Source organism: Haliotis cracherodii, unplaced genomic scaffold (assembly GCF_022045235.1).
Source record: "Haliotis cracherodii isolate W230 unplaced genomic scaffold, xgHalCrac1.p SCAF_1, whole genome shotgun sequence".
Taxonomy (NCBI): Eukaryota; Metazoa; Mollusca; class Gastropoda; order Lepetellida; family Haliotidae; genus Haliotis; species Haliotis cracherodii.
Window position 1 is genome coordinate 23,391,897 of NW_027266264.1, and position 22,088 is coordinate 23,413,984.

At 37.7% G+C, this 22,088-nt stretch overlaps 1 protein-coding gene across 1 annotated transcript; it reads right to left on the reverse strand.

Moving 5' to 3' along the window:
• Positions 1–13,829: 13,829 nt before the first annotated feature.
• On the reverse strand, positions 13,830–21,555 carry LOC139462180 (methyltransferase-like protein 27). The gene is made up of 6 exons (XM_071243736.1): positions 21,539–21,555; positions 19,816–19,951; positions 17,842–17,970; positions 17,256–17,391; positions 16,318–16,416; positions 13,830–15,535 (listed from the first exon to the last, which is right to left on the reverse strand). The coding sequence occupies exons 1-6, from the start codon at positions 21,553–21,555 to the stop codon at positions 15,366–15,368; spliced, it is 687 nt and encodes a 228-aa protein (XP_071099837.1). The 3' UTR covers positions 13,830–15,365.
• Between the last annotated feature and the right edge of the window lie 533 nt (positions 21,556–22,088).

Below are 22,088 nucleotides of genomic sequence, written 5' to 3' on the forward strand. Positions count from 1 at the left end.
GAATTGTACCATATTTACTGCATGTAATAGATGTCTATTTTCTATAACGTTTCTAAGTAGCTTATCCCGTGCTGTTAGATTGGCCTTACAAACATCAGCATTTAAATCATCCAAGATAAAAACTGTTCCTAACTCACACAGATTATCATATATGTCCATCAGTTCATCAAGGGCATTACAGTATACAGAGTTTAACACATTTGTAGATGGTAGTCGACTGGCTATTACATATACATCACAGTAGCCTGTTTGTGACAATTTAACACTTATTGCATAATCCGAGCTTATAGCTATTGGAATAGCTTTCCACTTGGTGTGGGTATTAGTTAAGATAGCTAACCCATCTGACCCTCGTGCACAACTCGCATTTGGGGGTAATGCTCTGTATGTGATTAAATTTAGGTTTTGAAATGATCTTAAACAGTCTACTTTATCAGACGATAGCCAGTGCTCTTGTAAGGCAACAAGGTCAACTGGCATTGATAAGGTGTTACAAATATAATCTGTACCATGGAGGATCCCACGTACATTCCATGTTAATAAGGACAGAGTCATTTGAACAAATGTGGATAGAGACATGAAATTAAGCATTCTGAATATAATATCACAACTTCTAATATTTGTACGAGTCAGTCTGGTCATAGCCCATTCTGTTTTTAGGTACATAGTCTCTACTTCTGATGTCAGGGGGCCAAAAATCTGACTTACCAGCTATGTTATTTTCATAGTCATCAACGTCCATGTTAACTTGCACAGTATACGTATCCTGATGGTTATAGTTCATTTTCTTCTTCATGAGTCGCACAAATGTCACGCGAACATGTTTGTCCTGGGCACAGTTGTATATCAGATCTTTCACAGTCTCAAAAGGTTCATCTGCTCTAATGTTATACAGCACAATCCGTTTGGTCCGCATTCTTGGTACACCTTCAAGAGTTCGATAGGTTTTAGCTAAGGATTTAATAGGATAAGATTCATATCCAGCTTGTTTACTTCCAGATTCACGTGCATCATTGTCTTTGCTTCGTTGTCTTCGTCTCACAGAGTTCCAAGAATCATTATCACTGTGTTCACCATTATAAGTAAAGTCGTACAGATAGGTTTTGTTGGTAAGATCAAGGCAGTTGTCACCTTTATCTGACAATGTTGATATTCCAGGATTTGATGATATATAAACTTCATTTGTCTGCTGTCTATTTTCTGTAGGTATCATATGGGCGTCTTTATTTGGTTTGTCATTATTTACTTTTTGTTGGGCACCTGCATTAGGATCCGGTAAAGTTTCTCTGGTTCTTGGTCCAGGTTCAGCTTGCATTTCAATTGGTTGGACTTCATTTATTGTGGAAATGGTTCCATTTGATTTAGGTCTATTAGGGGTATGTGAAGTATTCAGTTTAGACGCCATATTGCTGACCTTCGTTTCTATGAACTTTAGTTTAGTATCAATTGAGTAGTTCATGCGTAATGCTTCGCTTTCCAGTTCATGGATATGGTCCCGGAAGCATTTGTTTTCCTGGCCACTAATTTTAAGTTCAGCTCTGAGTTCAGCTCGTCGATTTTCTGATTCATTTAGTCTATCTTTTAACTCATTCACTTGTACTTCCTTCTCGTAGATAGTTTTTTTCAATGTCAAAACTTCATCTTCGAATTTCTTCTCCAGTTTCTTAATCCTGTTGTCTATTGCATCATTCCCCTGGTTAAAACACTGTTTAAGTTGGATCACATGACTTAAAATCAAGGGTAACGAGTCACTTTCACTGTGTGTGATGTTCTCCTCCACTGCGTTGTCGTCTCCGTCGTCTCCTCCATGGCTGTCTTCGTCACCGAGAATCGAATGGTTACCAACAGATTTGATACTTGCCCGGCTGAGCACTTTCGTCTGTAAAACGTGATCTGGTATTCCTCCCTCCACATATTGGAATATATAATACACATCTTGAGCGTATTTGTTGAGAATAGATTGCTTGTTGTTGTTTTTATATCGTCGTGATACAAGTCTTCCAGCAGGAAATTCGTCACAAGTAGCCTTAGCATAGTCATACACACTTTCACGAATGTGGTTAAGTTCCTTGGGGTCACTTTTGTAGATACCAATCAGGCCTTGTTGAAAAGAGTCTTTGTCTTTGTGTCCAAGCTTGAGCTTGAGTTCGTCATATATCGCTTTGTCCTGGCTGTCGCTGGGTTGAGTATTATACAACACATCCTCCTCTCCCCTGTCACTCATTGTTGTTCAATCAAGATAAAAGCCTAGGTACACTAGCTAGGTCTTGTCAGGTTTACACTCTATACAGTTTGTGTGAAGGGTTTGGGTTTTAAGATTTGTAATGTCATGTTTTCAACAAAAGGCTTCAAATAATGATAGAAAATCTTCTTACAAACTCAATGTTTGTTTTGAGGTTTTTCTACATTTCTATAAAGTGTGTTAAAACTCACTTTTTGTAGGAGCGATGTCACAGGCCATCCACACTTTAGCGCATGCCACTTCGGTGAAACCCACGAGCACAGGTATGGTGCTGACAAACCTAGAAACATAATCGGGTCGAACCGGGATTCGAACCCACAATCATAGGTTTCTGGCGTGCCAAAGGGACGCAACACTGCACAGCGAATCGCGGCGCCTTAGACGACTGGGCCACCCCTGCCCTCCAAAAGAATTAAATGTATGTTTGGTGGTACAAATAAACAAACACATATACACACACAGAAAAAGGTTAAGCACCCCCTGTATATTCTACAGGGCATTGAAACCTTTATAACATTGTAACCGGGTTTTGTGATGGCAAATACAAGGTCCAACACAGGCTACGGGTGTGAGTCTTTATTGCCTTAGTAGATAACAATGACACCCTGTAATGTACAAACAATTAGATTATAAAAACAGTAGTACACAGGTTTCATACACACATATATTAATACAATACAAAGCGACCTTTCATTTAATATAAACATAGTCTATATTCATTACATCAACATGAACTTAATAATCAATGATATATAAAATCATTATCTTACCCTGAAGTAAACAAACGATTTATCAAGGGCGATAACTCGATCCCGACATTACTGATAAGATTACAATATATAGATGGTCCACGGTTCTAACATACAATGAACATTACAAATACAATTACCACTTTGTTGAAACTACTATATTAATTCATTACCTGATCATACATTTGGTATGATACACTATTTACAAGATATATTTCATGACACAACAAACATGTAAATTGTGCGTACCCTGTGGGTGACACTGGGGTGTTTGTCCTCTCCAGGCAGCCGCCGTGCGTGGATGCTAAGAAGCTGTCAACACGCTCCTAATTACAGAATCAAATATGAATAAATGTAACACACAGAATACAATTGAGGAAATAAAACTAAATCCAACTATCAAACAATGATTGACATTGCATACAAATTCAGTATTTACACAATGATAAAAATCAACGCATTCATTCAAACATTCACACACAGAAGGAAGAAAAGCATTTATAGTGTTTACTTAGCCTTATTTTATTATTAACTTAGTAATATGGTGACACAATCACCATACCAAAGATAAGCATGTTAATAATACTGAAACAACATTCCACATAACTTGGATAACATAAGTTATATTATCATTTAAATACATACATAGAGATTAGCTAGCAATTTTATAGATTACTAACCTTAATAATCGAATTATTTATCCCAGATCTGTCCATGTCCAAATTGTTGACTGACTTCTGAATTGGTGTATTGTCAAGTGCAAGATGGATGAAAAGTGCACAGTTTGAACAAGCCAATGAAAACAAGGCTTGGGTTAGAACAAAGAGGAGAAACAATGACACAAACATAGACCAACCCAACCACCCTCTACATTATAAGTAAACTCATCCAGAAGCCCATAATAGATATTGAACTAAGAACCTACTTTCCTAACAACTTAAAATAATATTACAAACCTAAAGGACCTCAAATAGATAAAACATATGTACAACAAAACTGTATGTTAATACTTGTGTCTGCCACAACATAACCTCGGAAAAAAACGAATATGGTTTGCAATACCTCTGACAATAAGAAAACATAAAACGTTTATCCTGTTTTGCGATTTTTATCATGATTCTAACAAAAACTCAGAGATGATTCAAACACTTAGTTACATCCTGCCTTCCTCTGTGGAAGCGATCATTTCCCCACCATTCTTAAAGCAATCTTCATCTAGATGACAGTTTAACATGGCCATTTGGTCAATGTATGAACTATTAAGAACTGCAAACTTAACCCCTGAACAAATAAATAAAATGAAGATCCGATTCAGTTGTTTTCAGATCCGTTCAATGAAATAACAGATGAAATAATTCCAAAGTCCTCTGCAAATTGTTACATTCGTAAACCATGGTTTAGTAATGAATGCAAAAAGGTACCAAAGTGTAGGAAGAAAGCGGTAATGTATTTCTGCCGCCATCAAAATCTTCTGTTCATCATCTTAAAGAAGGTGATAAATTATTAACTGATAAAAGTGACATCCCCCGTAAACTTGGTCAAACACTTGCCAAACATTCTTCAGCACCAAGGGGTGATTATAAACGAACAAACAAACAAAACAAAACTAAATTAAAATCAAATCAATCCAAACCAGCGTATGATTGCGTTTTAATCCTCCTTTTGGGGAATTATTCCAAACTAAACCGAAGCTGGTTCCACCTCTGGTGATCAGAATAAAACCAGATATAACAGTAGCAAATTTGGATCTTGATATTATTGCAACATACCGACTAATGTCTACACCTCATTGGTAATTAGTCAATTGGTAATTAGAAACAGACCTTACACTAACTAATTATTAATAATCTGCTACAAACCAGCTATTCTTTCAGCACGAATATTAAATTATCCAATATCCAATTAAGATCAAAATACGATTCTCACCGATCCATCATCACTGGTGGATCGAAGGATGGTGCCAAAGTAGCCACTGGATTAAAAAATATTTCTTCCAGATTACCAGACATTAGCTCACTATTTACTGCTGAAGCTAAGGTTAATCAAACAGCCTTGAAATATGTTCAGAAACAGAATCCATGAAAACACTTCATCTTTTTATTAAATCGTGTTTTGGTATCATCACTTTTTGATAGTGATTCATAAACACATGCTTATGATATCCCCGGAGCCCAACAATAGACTCTGCTTTTAGTAGAGATTTCTTATGATTATGGAAATGTCTTTGTCAATTGAATTTCTAGACATGGTCAATCCCCCGGGCACACCAGAAAGCTGTGATCGTGGGTTCGAATCCCGGTTGCCCTGGTATTGTTTCTAGGTTTGTCAGCACCATACCCGTGCTATTTGGTTTCATATTGTGCCTTTAACCATATGAGCTGAAACAAGAGGAACCATGGACGTTTCAGGACACAAGGAAGACACGTGAGAGTTATACTGAAAGGATACCATGACATTGCCGTGTATCAAGCTCAAGCATCACAATGAATTCAATGCATATGCCCAACTCAATTTGTTGGTTTATATTATTAAGCTCTGAAGCAAGTTGCACGTGAACATGACGATAATATTCATAAAAGTGGATCAAGGATAATATTTCAGATGAATACATTTCAGAAGAATGAAAGTGATCTTTAACGTAAAACAACTTTCTGACGATGAAGTCGCAATACATTCTCCATCTACATTAAATCTGTGCTGAACCTCCGTAGGACGAAAGACTTTCTGACGATGAAGTCGCAATACATTCTCCATCTACATTAAATCTGTGCTGAACCTCCGTAGGACGAAAGACTTTCTGACGATGAAGTCGCAATACATTCTCCATCTACATTAAATCTGTGCTGAACCTCCGTAGGACGAAGGATTGTTCTCACCTGCCGGGCAAAAGAAAGTATACACCCATGTTGATGCTGACTAAAATGAAACAAACAAGAAATGGTTATTCAATTGTGATGTATTTGATACGGGCATCATAGTTGTGGGTTGGGCCTTAGGTTTTCAGTGTTTCGGAAACTGGTAAGAGGCAACCAACGGGATCGGTTGGTCAGACTCGCTGACTTGGTTGATGCATATTATCGTATCCCAAATGCGTGGATCGATGCTCATTATGTCAATCACTGGATTGTCTGGTCCAGACTCGATTATTTACAGACCGTGGTCATATAGTTGGAATTTTGCTGAGTGTGGCGTTAAACAACAAACAAACAAACAACAAACGTAGTTATTGGGACCGATTTCAGTTAGTCCACGTGAGGCTGTTATAGCCTCGAGCCAGTAGCTGTGCTCAGTCTTGGTGCGGCTGCTAGAACTAGTCCGGAATGCCAGTTTTATAGTGCATGCCAATTGAAATACCATGCCGCACATTAAGATGGATACCCTACACATTATACTGACTCCGAGCCGACAAGGTCGTTATTTTATCCCCCAAAGCCAGGCGGGATAAGAACAAGTATTTTAACTGTGTTTTGGTGTATCGCGGCCTGGGATCGAACCGCCGACCTTCTGCTCTCCGGGCAGACTACGCTATTTAACCATAGGGTACTACTGTTAGGAAAGCCAATGTTACTATCATATAAGAGACTTTGGGACTCGTCAGTTTTTATAGGGGAAGGTGGGTGTCAGATTCAGCGGGGATCATGAAAAAATTACACAGTCTTTCACTGTGTAATTTTTTCATGATCCCCGCTGAATCGGGGGTCGCCGAAATTTATCAGAACACAACCGAGGACCAATAAAAAATGACCCCGTTCTAATTTATTTCAAATGAACAGTTACATGTATTTTGGGTAGGCCATGAAAAATACAATTTGGAGAGGGCAGCAAAATTCGGGACACCCCTCTCTGACCCCGGATACTAATTACTAGTCCCTTCGCTTAATTCGTAAACAACCGCCGTTATTTAGCTGGAATTTTGCCGAGTACGTCGATAACCAACAAACAAAGTAACAATAATGATTCGCAAACCTGTTTTCGTCCTCCATGTTGCAGGTGGATATGTAGGGATTCGAACCCACAATCATAGGTTTCTGGCGTGCCCAAGGGACGCAACTCTGCACAGAGAATCGCAGCGCCTTAGACGACTGGGCCACCCGTGCCCCCTTAAAAGTATTGGGAGGCATAGCCAATAATGTATTTATCAAGCATACATTGAATTGATATATGTAGCTTAAAAGTAGTTCAAGATAGGTTACCTCATGTGCTTATTATCGGCCCGTGATATCAAGTTTAACGGACTGGTTCATCGCATCGCAGCTACATGATAAATCCACATGTCGATGGCCTTCATATCGATGCACATAACAATGGTTGCCGATAACCCATTACAACTGTCTACGTTCGATATCGGAACAGAATCAAATGGGGTTTTTTTCTCATTCACTGATTAGCCACTTTATAGTTTAGTGCTAACTTGTGGTAGGCTGTCGTATTTGGCCGCATCAGTGTGACATGGTTTCATACAAGGTATTCCTCGTAATAGTATACTAGGCCCCACAGCTTGATGCTCATTTCAAGCATGTGTGCATTTAAGAAAAAAGGTCTGTGTCATTGGGATAATTATTAACTGCTATGGACTCTCTTTTCACTCAAGGCCCTGATAGATACTACTCAAAGTGTTCTCAGGACCACCACTTTGAGAGGTAATATGTCAATTTGTATGCATCTGTTGAAATAGCCAAATAGCTCCCTCGTGTTTGCTGACGATGTCTCGACTGCTGCTCGCAACACAACTGCAGAGAAAGATAACTGAACTAGAAAGTTTTTGTAAACATACTGGCATGAAAGTAAATTTGAATAAAACCAAGATTGTTGTGTTTTAAAATGGTGGTCTCTTAAAGTAATATGGAAAGCGGTTTTATGATGGTTACGCAACAAAAATAAAACAGAATGTAAAAGTTATTTAAAATCCCTTAAACTTACCAAATTAAATCGTCTTAATGCCTCATTATCAAACCCAAAACGGTTCTGGAGAGAAATTAATTCTCTACGCAGTCCATCATCAGTTCAGAATAATATCACAGGCACAGAGTGGCTGACTCATTTTACGCATGTGTTTGGCAATGGTCTTATATTCCATGATGTTATTGAAAATGAGCATGATATTGCTGTTTATAACCCATCAGATGTTGAGTTTGACAGTCTTGTGTCCGAAATAACAAGAAAGGAAATTCTCGATGCTATTGACTCACTTAAACCTGGAAAATCTCCAGGCCCTGACAATATCTTAGCGGATATGCTGAAGAGTTCCAAACACATAACTTTCCATTTTTGCATTCTTTCTTTAACGACATATTCAACAAAGGTATATTTCCGTCAACTTGGTCAAAATCTATCATTGTTCCTCTATTTAAGAAGGATGATACAAGAGATCCTGATAATTATAGAGCAATTTCATTGACAAGTAATTTAGGTAAAGTTTTTGCTATAGTTTTAAACAAGCGTTTAACGCTCTGGTCTAATGTTTATGATAAAATTCCAGAAAATCAGGCGGGCTTCAGACGATCATATTCACCTATCGACCATATTTTTACACTTTATTCTGTTGTACAAAAATATCTTGGATGCCGGAAACGAAAACTGTATGTTGCATTTGTGGACTTCAAAAAAGCTTTTGATACTGTTAATCGTTGAAAACTTTGGGATTGTTTGACAAAAACGGGCGTTGGGGGTAAAATGTATAATATGTTAAAGTCTATATATGCAAATGTCAAATCATGTGTTCGTCACAAAAATGGTGTCACTGATTACTTTGATTGCCCTATCGGTGTGAAACAAGGCTGCATTTTAAGCCCTCTCCTTTTCTCTTTCTTTATCAACGAATTGTCCCTTGAAATCCAACAAAACGGAAAACACGATGTCCAACTTTATCCAGATATGTATGAATTGCTAATATTACTTTTCGCAGACGATGTTATACTAATTTCTGATACTGTTAATGGGCTTCAAACACAAATAGACATAATGTTTCTGTATACTTCCTCCTGGAAACTGACTGTTAATACAGAAAAAACGAAAATTGTTGTTTTTAGAAAGGGGGGTCCTCTTGCATCCAGGGAAAAATGGTATATAAATGGGCAACAAATTAATGTTGAAAAAAGTTATAAATACCTTGATGTCATTTTTCCTTTTAATCTGAAACTAAATCACCTCGTCAACGATCTTGCGCTAGGAGCTAAGAGAGCCCTCATTACTTTATTTGTTGCTCTTGATAAACTCGGTGTGTCTTCTCCGTCTGTTTTCTTCAAACTTTTTGATTCTCAAGTTAAACCAATTCTGTTATATGGTTCAGAGATTTGGGGTCTCGAAAAATATCACATCTTGGAAAAAGATCACTTAACTGCATGTAAACGATTCTTAAATGTTGGCAAATCTACCCCAAATTGTATGGTGTATGGTAAATGTGGAAGACACCCCTTATATATCTGTTCTTATGTACGCGGTCTAAAATATTGGTTAAAGATTACAGAAATGTCACCTGATCGTATTCCACGTAAATGTTGTGAAATGCTAAAACACCGCGACAGTGTTGGTTATATAACATGGGTCACTAAAATCAGACAACTTTTATTTCTTCATTGATTTGGATATGTTTGGATTTACCAAGGTGTTGGATATAAGACAGCAGTTCTTGCTGTGTATTTAGGGGCGGTCGGGCAGCCTAGTGGTTAAAGCGTTCGCTCGTCACGCCAAAGACCCGGGTTCGATTCCCGACATGGGTACAATGTGTGAAGCCCATTTCTGGTGTCCCCCACCGTGATATTGCATGAATATTGCTAAAAGCGGCGTAAACCATACTCACTCTCTTAGTGTATTTAAACAAGTTGCATCTAATTTGTTTATCCAAGAATGGAGAGCTACATTGGAAAATAGTTCAAGATACGACCTTTATAAAACATTTAATTCCTGCTTATCCCCAGAACAGTACTTAACAGAAATAACAGACAGAAACTTAGAGTGTGTTTTACACGTTTTAGATTAGGTTTGAACAATTTAGTATGCAATACGGGTCGTTTTTCCTCAGTTTAAAAAAATATGCGTTTTGTCCTTTTTGCCCCACATTTATTGAAAACGAATACCATTGTATGCTTATCTGTCCATGTTATGAATCGCTCAGAACCAAATATTTCCAAGGTCTACCCCAAAACATCAATACACTAATCAAGCTCCTCCGTTTTGATGAAATATTTTACGAGCAACAAAAGAATACTATCCTATACATTGATTATAGTTTACGACTTCGCAACCGTCTTTGTACAGATGATGTTTAATTATTTTTGAGGTTATTTGCCTTTATTAATCAAATGCTTTAATCTCCTCTTGTGATGCGATCTATTTTTCACAAAATTGTACACGTGCACATCTCTGTGCATATAAGTCTGCATGTTTATACTCGTATATATATATAATATTATTGTATGTATATGGGCCTATGGTCTGAATACAATACATGATGATGAAGAGATGGTACACCTATAGTAACAGGATCTTTACATACATACCTGGGACTTGTATTCACCTCTTAGTTAATCTGGAGCAAAGCTCAGACATGTCTTGTTTCCCAAGCAAACAAGGCAATATATAATAGTTGTCCAGATCTATTTGAGATATTTAATTCTGTGATAACACCAATTCTATGTTATGGTTCTGAAATATAGGCCACATCTTATTGTAATACTATTGAATATGTACATATCAAATTTTGCAAATCTAGTATAAAGGTTGGTAAATCAACTTGTTATAACATGGTTCTAAGGGAATGTTGAAGAGTGCCTTTGCAGTTTGTACTTGTGACAAAGGCAATGAAATATTGGTGCAGAATATTACATTTAACAAACAATAGGCTACCAAAACAATGTTATATTATGTTAAAATCTTTGGATGATGTAGGCCGTTATAAATGGGCAACACAAATAAGAAATATTCTGTTTAAATTAGAAAACTTATAAGGGGGCGTAGCCCCCGAAATGAAAGTATAATTTTACGAAGAAGGCAAGGTAAACCAAAGTAAGACTTAAACAAATTATCTCCCTTGGTTCGCGTACAATTCAAGCCGTTCAAAGTGGGATCTCGCGTAACGAGCGAGAAACGCCATCTTTTCTGTAGGTAAAGCAAGGCAAGGCGTTTTCAGCATCAATCCCATCCTGGCGTTGTTGAACGTTGTTTTTCCAGTAGGTTATGTTCCGGGTGCAGGTTTTGATACCAGGATTAGTTTGGATGTGTTTGGTTATCTTGTGACAGAAATAACTTTTACTATTGATAGTATGAATAATTAACTGAGATTGTAAGTGGCTATATCCTCGAAGGGGGTTAAAGTAGTGTAAAATTATTGTCCCCCTGAGAGGATATGTAAGACCACGTCATTCAAAGTAATTTATCTATCACTGTTTTCAAACGCAGAATATTTGTATATTCACTCACTCTTCTGACAGATCATGCCACTTTCCCAAGGAGAACTTAGCAATGAGCGATACCGCCGGGCACTGTCAGTCAACGGCCACACGGCACATGCAAGCAGCCAAGAAGGAAACGAAAGCCAAAAGCCAAGTGTAACTAACACAGTCAGGAAGAGAAAGTGAAAGTCACATCATGACAAAATTTTCCTCATGTATGTAAACAGTCTAAGCCTTGCAAACATAATCTCAAACGGGATGACGTGGGGACATACTCGGAATATAGTGGTTCGTCATGTGGGACTCTTAATACAGTGAATATTATGAACAAAGTAGGCACAAATTATGGATAACAACTTCTTTATTTACTGGAAATGCAACGTTTCGTGTTAGATGCTTAAACCGAAAAGTCGCCTTTACAGTAAAATGAGAAGTTGTTATCCTTAAATTGTGTCTACTTTGTCATTCGTCAACTCCGTAAAGTAATACCTATCATTTAATATTATCAACGTTTCAGACCAGACAATGACAATGGCTTACAAATTACCTTCTGGCATGAAGCGTTATGTGGATAAACCGAGAATATATCAAGGTAGAGGACATACAATCCTCAGTTTTGACAGAAAACCCAGTGCCAGAGACTGATATTCTTAAAGCTCCTGAGCTGGATGACCAGTGGTCAGACATTCTTGAAACGAACCCAGGAACTAAGGCGCGTGATGTGTCTCAGGAGAATACAGGGTAAGGTCATCAATGTTATGAGACCTCTGGCCAAGCTCTAGAAGAGACTTGACAACATGTGTAAGAAAGGTGAACAAGACGTGATCTGTCTCTGACGACACAGAGACTACTCATGTTAGCACAGGCAAATATGACCATCTCTTACCACAGCGTTTATGAGTATATTCTGTTTAAATTTGGATTTGACTTTGCATGGATTAGTCTGGAAATGGGAGACCAAGCAGCCTTCATTGCACGTTTTAAGCAGAGATTACATGATAATCTCTTTCAGTCATGGCAACATGATACATGCAAATGATAAGTATGTTCACTATGACCAGTTTAAATCACTTTTAAATACTGAAAAGTATTTAAGCATAGGTGTCTTTCCAACATTTGAGAACATCTTGTTCTAGGTTTAGATGTTGCAATTTCAAGCATGCTGTTGAGACTGGCGGATATGAAAATATGATTTATAATGAAAGAGACTGTTTTGTCATGCAAGCATAAAGACTATTTTGATGTTGAAGACGAATTTTCTAAACAAATTCATTGTTAAACATTTCAGTAAATATCCTACAATTGACAATTTTATTTCTATCATGCAGAGTAAGAACATTGATGTCATCAGAAATGTCAGTCTATTCCTGTATCATCAAAAATATTAAAAAAGACACATACAAATTGTAAATATGATATATAATGCGCATGTATGATCATATTTTGTGTACATGTATTTTGGGCCGGGGGCCTTATACTGAATACAACAGTCTGTCTGTCTGTCTGTATCAGGAAATACGCTAACATGTAACTTGATTTTCTGGTCAACACTTGATTTGTTTTGGTTTGTTTACAGGACGCTCTCAAACAACAAACACTTGCTTTTGATGCAAATCGTGAGTAGGCGGTTGCTACCGACAGGGCAGGCCATAATTCCATCGCTATTTTCCCTTTTACGCCCAATAGAATCTGTTTCGGCAGATGATTGAGGCTGATTATTCTCTGGCGTTGAAACTTTTCTCAGTTACCTCTGTGCCATGTACGTTCACCTTTTCGCAAGTACCTGGTATTATCACCATTTCTTATGATAACAGAAGTATGTTCTCGATTTTACTTATAGATATGTATGGGTCTCTTAATGCTATATGCGATATGACCCGTGAAGATCCGGGATAGAATAGGTCTTCAGCAACCCATGCTTGCCGTAAAAGGCGACTATGCTTGTCGTAAGAGGCGAGTAACGGAATCGGGTGGTCAGGCTCGCAGACTTGGTTGATGCATGTCATCGTATCTCAATTGCGAAGGTCGATATTGGTGATGTGAATCACTGGATTGTCTTGTCCAGACTCGATTATTTACAGACCGCAGCCATATAGCTGGAATACTGCTGAGTTGCTGATATTAATTACCTATATGTATATTGTTAATTTCAACATGGAAGCAGGAAAGGCAGATTTTGTTAAAATTCGCTCAATTCAGATTTTAATTTTAGTTCATGAGGCTTATATTCAACACAAAGTAAATAGAACATACATTGTCCCTACAACCAAATGAGCCTGAACAAGAAGAACCATGGACGTTTCAGGACACAAGGGAGACACATGAGAGCTGCAGAGGAACTATCTATATGCCCAATACTGAAACAAGCTCAAGTATCACAGATCACTCTATTCATATACACAACTCAATTCATGTATACGACTCAATTCATATAAACAACTCAATTCATATATACGACTCAATTTATTTAGTTGGTCATGAAATAACATTAATCAGTGAAAGTCTGAAACAGCAGATAATTTAAAAGGAAAACGTTCTAAGCTCTGAACGAACAGGACATGATATTTAAAATATTCATAGTGAATCGAGGATTATATTTCAAAGAGTTGTATTTTCGAAAAAAATATAGTTAATTCGAATTTAACATAAATTTCCAATGATGAAATCGCCATACATTCTATATCTACAATAAACCTGTATCATAACTCCATAGTACGAAGAGTGTTCTAAACTGCCGGGTAAAGGAGAATATACGCCCATGTTAGATGGCGGATCAAATGAAACAAACAAGAAACGGTTATTTGATGCATTTGATACGGGAATCACAGTTATGGTTTGGACCTTAAGTTTGCAGTGTTCCAGCTACTGGTTCAGCTCAGAAACATTTTGATAACGTTTGTAAATTGCTTCGTCAAATATAGTTTTCAAGTGTGTACTTTCTTTTGCCCTTCAGTTTATTTACTCAGTAATATTGTATGGGCTGTCTTACTGCTAGTGGCATCTCTCAGCGCCATATATATGTCTTGAATATAATAACTTTGACTGAATGAATGATAGAAATAGAGCCTTAAGTCTGATATGGATATTTCTGATTATTAATAACATTAAGATTACGATAACATTCTGGTAAACATGAATACATAATCAAGAAAAGGTTGGAAACAACAGAATTCATCTTTCTAAAACACAGAATGACTCAGTAATGATAACATAAAATGACATTTTCAGTTTGGCTTTACTGTATGAAAACGGAGTTCCATAGCACTCTTTGCCCTGTCAAGGTCAGAACGACCATATTTAAGTCAAAACGGTCATTGGTCAAAAGTCAGAAAGCCAAAACCGGTTTATTCTTATTTTTATTCCAAAATTTGTTTCGGGTTTTTTTTGCGACGGCTTCACAACTGAGGTATGTTGCTATTTATTCCAGACGTGCATGCAGTATTCACAATACATTGTTTGTCTCGATACTCCTCAGACTAGTTAACTTGAATAAAGAAAGTTACATGTGTCATATGAGTTAATCCTCAAACCTTTTACTGCAAAGGATGAGCTTGATATGTTTGGCTCACCTTTGTACATAAGTCAGCAACATCTAATAAAGATCTACTGGCATTGCTGCGTAAGACGCACGACTGTCAGACAACCAATGCCTTCTCACCAGGCAATTCACACACAAAAACACGCACCGAGGAAACTTGTATGTCTTTGTTGACCGTTTGACTTATGCTCTTGGCAGTTTTGACTTTCTCTATTGGCTGTATTGACATTAATTGTCATGGCCGTTTTGACGTGTGGCCGTTGTGACTAATGACCGAAAATGCTTACATAGTGGCTTGTGCGAGTCAAATCTCAAACTATGCAAAAAACGTGTCTTATGTTATTTTCCCTATGATATTCTAAACTTGCATCATGATACGAACCCGACACCACTCAAGCTCACTGGAACTAACATTTCAGGTGAGCTAACATGTAAGCAAACAACGTCTATGCAACCTTATACACACACGTGCAACGACGCACCCCATTCTGCTTTTCTACTACGTATTGCTTATCTACCAATTTCCACATCCCACGGTATTCCAGGTGAGCCAGATTTCCTTTGATGTCATCACTGTCAAAGATGTAGTCGTAGTGGTTAATCAGGATGTGGCCACCTGCACACGATAAAGGAAAGACTTATGAAATGAGTGAGTGAGTGAATGAGTTCGGGTGATTGCTACTGGAACTCTATTTCAGTAATATTTAGTCAGATTAATGTTAGAGGAAAGCTCAAATCGAGACTTATACTTCTTTATTGAATCAATTGTTTGATAAAGTTCAACAGACCATTTATTATCCCTAGTTTAAAGAAACGTAACGGCTTAACCGAAATCCCAAACGTAATGTTTTGTGCCCTAAACTTTACTGGTATTATGAAACGTAATGGTTTATGGCCTAAAATCCATGGTATTATGAAAAGTAATGGTTTATGGCCTAAAATCCATGGTATTATGAATCGTAATGGTTTATGGCCTAAAGTATGTGGTTTTATGAAACGTAATGGTTTATGGCCCAAAGTAACTGGCATTATGAAACGTTATTGGTTATGAACACACAATGTTATTTAGAAAGTGGTCAAATGTAACAAATGTTATATTTGGGATAACACTTTCTTGGTAAAGTACAAATTCTCGTACCTTTTGGGGGTTGAGTCGGGATTCGGACACACACCCGCAAGGGACTCAACACACACAAAAGTACGAGAATTTGTACTTTACCAAGAAAGTGTTATTCCAAATATAACATTTGTAACGTTATTGGTTATGACCTAAAATCCATAGTACTATGAAATGTAACATTGGACAGCTACATTGTAACAACAAAACTACGGACAGAGCATTATACTTTGATGTCAAAGTGAAAATAAATCACACGCTGTCGATGTCGTACTACAAACCTGATTTCGTGATACGCACAAGCTCCTCATAACACTTGATGGACAGTTTCTTCAAGATTTCAGAAGTTAAGCTGACCAATGTCAGTACCGTGTATGTGTCTGAAATTACCAGAAAATAAAAACAGATGAAATGAGTAAACACTAATAAAATAAAAGCCTGTATATAATAGATACAGCATGACAATACGTATTTCCTCTAGGTAACATCATTTATAAACATAATAACCCCTTAAAAGTCATATCATTACTTGCCAAACAGTTTATTTATGAACGGAATAGAAAACAAATTAAATCCCACTTTCCACTAATTCAGTAAGAAATAGTAAAATATTTTGGGGTAACAAAAGACATTGCCTTTCGCAATTGTGATCAGAGCCCATGGTATTCCTTTTGGTCATCCTTACACACGGTATTTGCAGATCACTGCAGTTGACAGTTGAAAATGTAAACACGGACTGCCTGGATAAACTTCAGGGCAAAAGACCCTCCGATATAATATAGTGAAATATTATCCTGCCTTCAAAAGATTACAAACTCAAGCAGAAAAACCTGATACGAAGCCGAAAAACTAATGCACACGACAGACAGATACTAATGCGTCACAAACCACATCATAACACGACAACAATGCATAATTTATAGTGCGGTGTAAGTAAGAGTTTTCCTTATTGTTGTGTATTGTTCAAAGAGATTCATGTACACAAAGAACATTTCATGTTTACTCAAAAGATACAAACACTTTGAACAAACTGACAAAACATGCATTGGCCCAAGTCCAAGTTTATCATCGTTAAAGACTTCAGGCGACTAGAGATAGATACAGGATGAATGATGGTCCATCTTATCTACTAATAACTTCTTTATTCATCAGTAGCATTAGTGCAGTGCTCTACACATGGACTGTAGACGTTGTAAACGTCAACTGCGTCTTCCATTACCGTCAGCAATGTCCAGTGTGTTGTCCCCAAGAAAATCACAGATGTATCGCTCGTACAAGTTACTTTTCTTGGCCTCTTCAAGCATTCCTTCAGACGGATCCAGGCCGTCGATATGTACAAACCCACGCTTCCTTACCTGAAACAGAAAATAATGTATTGTTCTTCTGCGTGTGGCATCACATGGCATCAACAATATTGCAGCCATATCGCGATTGGCCATGATGAATGGATATACGGTTATGTGAGATTTAACAATCTATACCATTATTGAATACTGTAAAAGTCATCAATATTCCAACTATATCGCGGCACACCGTAACTCATCGAGTCTGGACCAGGTAAACCATTGACCTGGTTATCGAGTCTCGACCAGGTAAACACGATCCACGCGAATTAGCCAAATCATAAAGACTGATCATCCGATCCCAGTGTTAGTCGGTTCTTGCAACAAGCTGGAGTACTGGGGATATTTTGTAACCTGGATACCCTGAGGGAAACACCACTTTCAACGACATGTACCGTACTGCAACCGTTATAACACCCGCTAAGCTCTACACAGAATATTCATCTTTGTGACGGAACCTACCTCTACGGAGACCAAACCGGTTCCTGCAGCGGCATCCAATATCTGGACATTTTCTCGGTTGCTGGGATACAGAGAAGCCAGAGTGTCCGCAATCGCTGTGGGTGCCTTGTATCCACGAACAGTCTGCATCTAAAAGCAATGTCAGTGTGTCAACAAAGAGAAACAATTTGAACATAAATCTAAGACTAGAAAGGTGTTTGGATTGCATCTGAACTGTGCCTCTACAAACCTGACTAACAAAGTTATAAACACTTCTGATTTAACGACATCACTTCCGGGTTGGTCTAATTTAAAGAAATCTTTAAAACAAATTCTGTCGTGAAAGCTATCTTAAAGACAAAGTAATTAGACTTCCGGTTGCATAACATCACTTCCGGTGTGGGAAGGAATTCCAGTAAATCCCAGGCTATAATGAGAAAATGTATATGCACTTCCGTTTATATCACCTTGACATTCAATATCAGCCAATAACATGGCTTGTTTGTTTGTTGTAAACATGTATTCACCACTGTGTTCTTGTGATAAAATGTTGGAGGAGGAAGGTGGGAGCTCGAGAGGTGTTCCTCATGTGTCTGACATGTTTCCGTTTTCATTATTATTTAAAACTGTTATTAAAAACAGATGTATATATTTTACCGCAGATGTCCATTAAAGAAATTCCTCTGTATTGCTTTTTTGTGAAGTGGGAAAATTATACTTTTAGACCAATGCCATGGAAAACCATCAGATTCAAAAATACTGTTTAAAAGAACATGTAGGTACGTTGTAACACATCACCTCCATGTCTCCACATTTCAGGAAGAATTCCACCGGGGCCAGCGGCTTAACCACACTTTAAAGAAGTCAGTGCTTTAACTATTTATTCACTTAAAATCTCTCTATATAGAATAGTATTAGTGTCCTCATCAATATGAACAGGTATATCTTGTGAAAGGTAATGTCAAGAAAAAGAAACAAAGTCATCACCTAACATTTTATCCTGAATATTCAAAATACTGAATTTTTTAACATCATTGAAAGTGTACACACAATATTCTGTAAATCTTTTCTGAGAGAAAACACGTATACTTATATCAATGTGGTCCTGGGACCCACCAAGCATATAAAATGATTAAAACTCTTGATGATAATGGTAAAAGAACTTGGGCATCTCATATGAGAAATATTTTATTTAGATATGTTTTGGATTTATATGATTGTCTCAAAACATTGATTGCATCTCATCATTAATGGTAATTTTCAAACAGAGATTTTATTAACGTTTCTTTCAATATTGGCATCACTCACTCGACGCTTCATCTAAATGTAATTGTTATTCTCAGTTTAAATCTTTACTAAATGTAGAAAACTATTTAACTTATGAAAATATTAACCATGATTCGGTGAAATAACTTTAGACTTGCTGTTGAAAGCGGCCGCCATATATAGACTCCATATAACGAACGCTTCTGTTTATTTTGCCATGCTAGAGGCTTTGAGTATGTTAGGGATGAATTACAAGCATTTTTGATATTTGACAGCTCTAAACATTCTTTGACATTCCCAAACGAGAAGTGAGTGTTTTGCTATTCATGTCACAAATCCATCAATAACTGAAATCTCCTTAAGATTTATGTCAACCGACAATATCCATATTATTAAATGTTTGATTAAATTCCTTTGTCAAGTTCTAAAGATTAGAAGCAAATCACCCATCCCTGTAACATAAAGTGTACTGTGCTCCAGCCGTTTATCACAGCATGTACATTTGACCTTTTCCATCTTGTTTGTATTATGGGCCAAGGACCTAAAGTACTAAATAAAGCCTGTCCTTCTGTCTGTCCAATAACATGCTTGATTATTTCTAGTTGAAAACATGGGTACTTCAAACTATTACAAACTTCTCAAACTGAGAAACAAACAGTGACCAAACCGGTGATCTTGGCCTTCGTTGTTTTAATATGGAAGTGTATTGTTCCTCGTCGTCCGAGGTACCTTGTTGTAATCTTCGCTTTTCTCGTCGTACCTCTGGATAAGAGTGTCATTATCCAGACCTTTCTCAACCAGGAACTCCAGTAACTTCTTCCCGTCCTCCAGGGAGAAGCTTGTCCCATCCTTCTGTGATGTTTGTCTGATGTGATAACAACTTACATGCACATAACGGTAATACCCAACGGGTTCAAGAAAGGCAAGTAAACAGAACTCCACACGAAGCATACGTATAACCATGATGATGATTCCTACGCTCTGAACATTGTTGGTGCAATCCCATACCACTATTATTGACGTCATGTTTCATTACCTCATAACAGTACTCCATGGTCGCCATGCGTACCGCCAGCTTTTGGAGGATGCCAACCCCTTTTTGTACGCGGGAAATGGGGCTCAGAGGGTATTCGAGGCATATGTACGTACCAAGCGACCATTGATAGTTCAATAGTTGCATTGGCCATATTTCCTCAAAATTTGCAATACAGCTGTTATTGTATTATTAAAATAATAATACTGGTGAACGTATTTATTTTTTCTCTATTTTTTTTCAGTAATTTAACTTCAAATCGCGTGTTCTATTGCTTTACGTTCTGCCTTGTTGAGAGAAGTCTGACATCATCTTCCCGGGACAATGGAGTTAACTGACTATAAAGGTCCAGTTTCCACACTTGCCGAACTAGGCTGGTATTATGGAGTTACATTTTGGTTGGACTAATGCATAGTCCAATCAAAATCGCACAACGAAATTGAAATCTGGTTCGTAAACTGTCGATTGCAGGATTTGCAAAGCATGTACCCCGCCAACTCGCTGTCCAAATCTTTTTATGTTTTTAATCAAGGTGCTCACTTGATTTGATGCAGTTCGCGATGTAAGACCCGTTTTATCACAATATAGATCTTGATTATCGATCAGATCGTCCTTTTTGTTTGAAACAAATGCAAGTGATACGAGAGGTGGAATCTGATTGGTCCATAGGAGAGGCTTAGAAGGGACATAACTCGTAAAAGACACTGATGGCGCTAAGATCGAGCCCAGGAATTCCAGCGTAGTTCGGCAAGGGTGGAAACTGGATTTTTAAAGTCAATTGGCTCTCTTGCCTCGGGAAGATGTCTGAGAAGGTGAATGTCATAGTTCATAGCACCGCATGCATGCCAGTATTTCTACTACAGTACTGGTGAACTGAAATGGGCTTAACGTCGCGTTCAAGATTATTGCACTTATGTAGCGACGTGCGTGTACGTGTGTATATATACTCTATATATTGGTATGTGTGGGTGTGAGAGCTGGTTCTAGTTTGGACATATTCCCGTTTTATAGTACTAATATACCATGCTGCACCCTACTCATACGCGGCATACCGAGTCAGAGCCGACCAGTCCTTGTTTATCTCCAGACGCCAGACACACAAGGCTAAAACAAGTGCTATCTTTTAATGTGTTTTTTTATGACGAGGTCTGAGATCGAAGCTTCTGCTCTCTATGGAGACTACACTCTTTAAGCAAATGGTAGTATTGTACGGAAAACCTATAAGAAAAGGTACAACTTTATGCATAACAGCATCTGGTTTATTGCATATAGGGACGTTTCAATGTAGATTCTTACACTCCGGCTTGATAACGTTTTCTTACTTACTCACCAACTTCTAGAATGGCAATCGAACAATAAGGAAAACCAATGGTATTATCGTACAAAAGGCTTAATTTTATACCTGTGTTCGTCACTCACCTGTGTTCGTCCTCCATCTTGACAGTCGATATCCTGTAAGATTACACTTGCGTCCCTGGCCTAGTTTCTAGGCAAACAAGAACTCGCAAAAAACAATATGATTTGTCAGCAGTTTCAAAGGTAAATTGTTTGGATGCAATATGGAGGTGACTGCACTTATGCACTTTTGAGCAATGTAAATAGTCCTAATTAACCTGGACAGAGATTCTATACCCGAATCTGCCTTAAATCTGCAGCTTATAATCTTTGTTTGTGAACTTCTATCAGTTGTCTGCGTGTTCTCAAAATAGAAATTGTATGTGACCTGGTGAGTGGAGTTAGTTTACGCAAACACCCGATACATAAGCAAATTTACTTTGTATCCTGCAAAGACTACAGTGGCCACAGCGTCTGTTCGAAATCAGCCTGAACAAAAGCCCTATGAACATGAAGACGAATTTTAAACGTCAAAATTATAAACCTCAAGTGAAAGAATACCATCATTGAAAGTGATGAGTGAGTTTGGTTTTACGCCGCTTTTAGCAATATTCCAGCAATATCACGGCGGTGG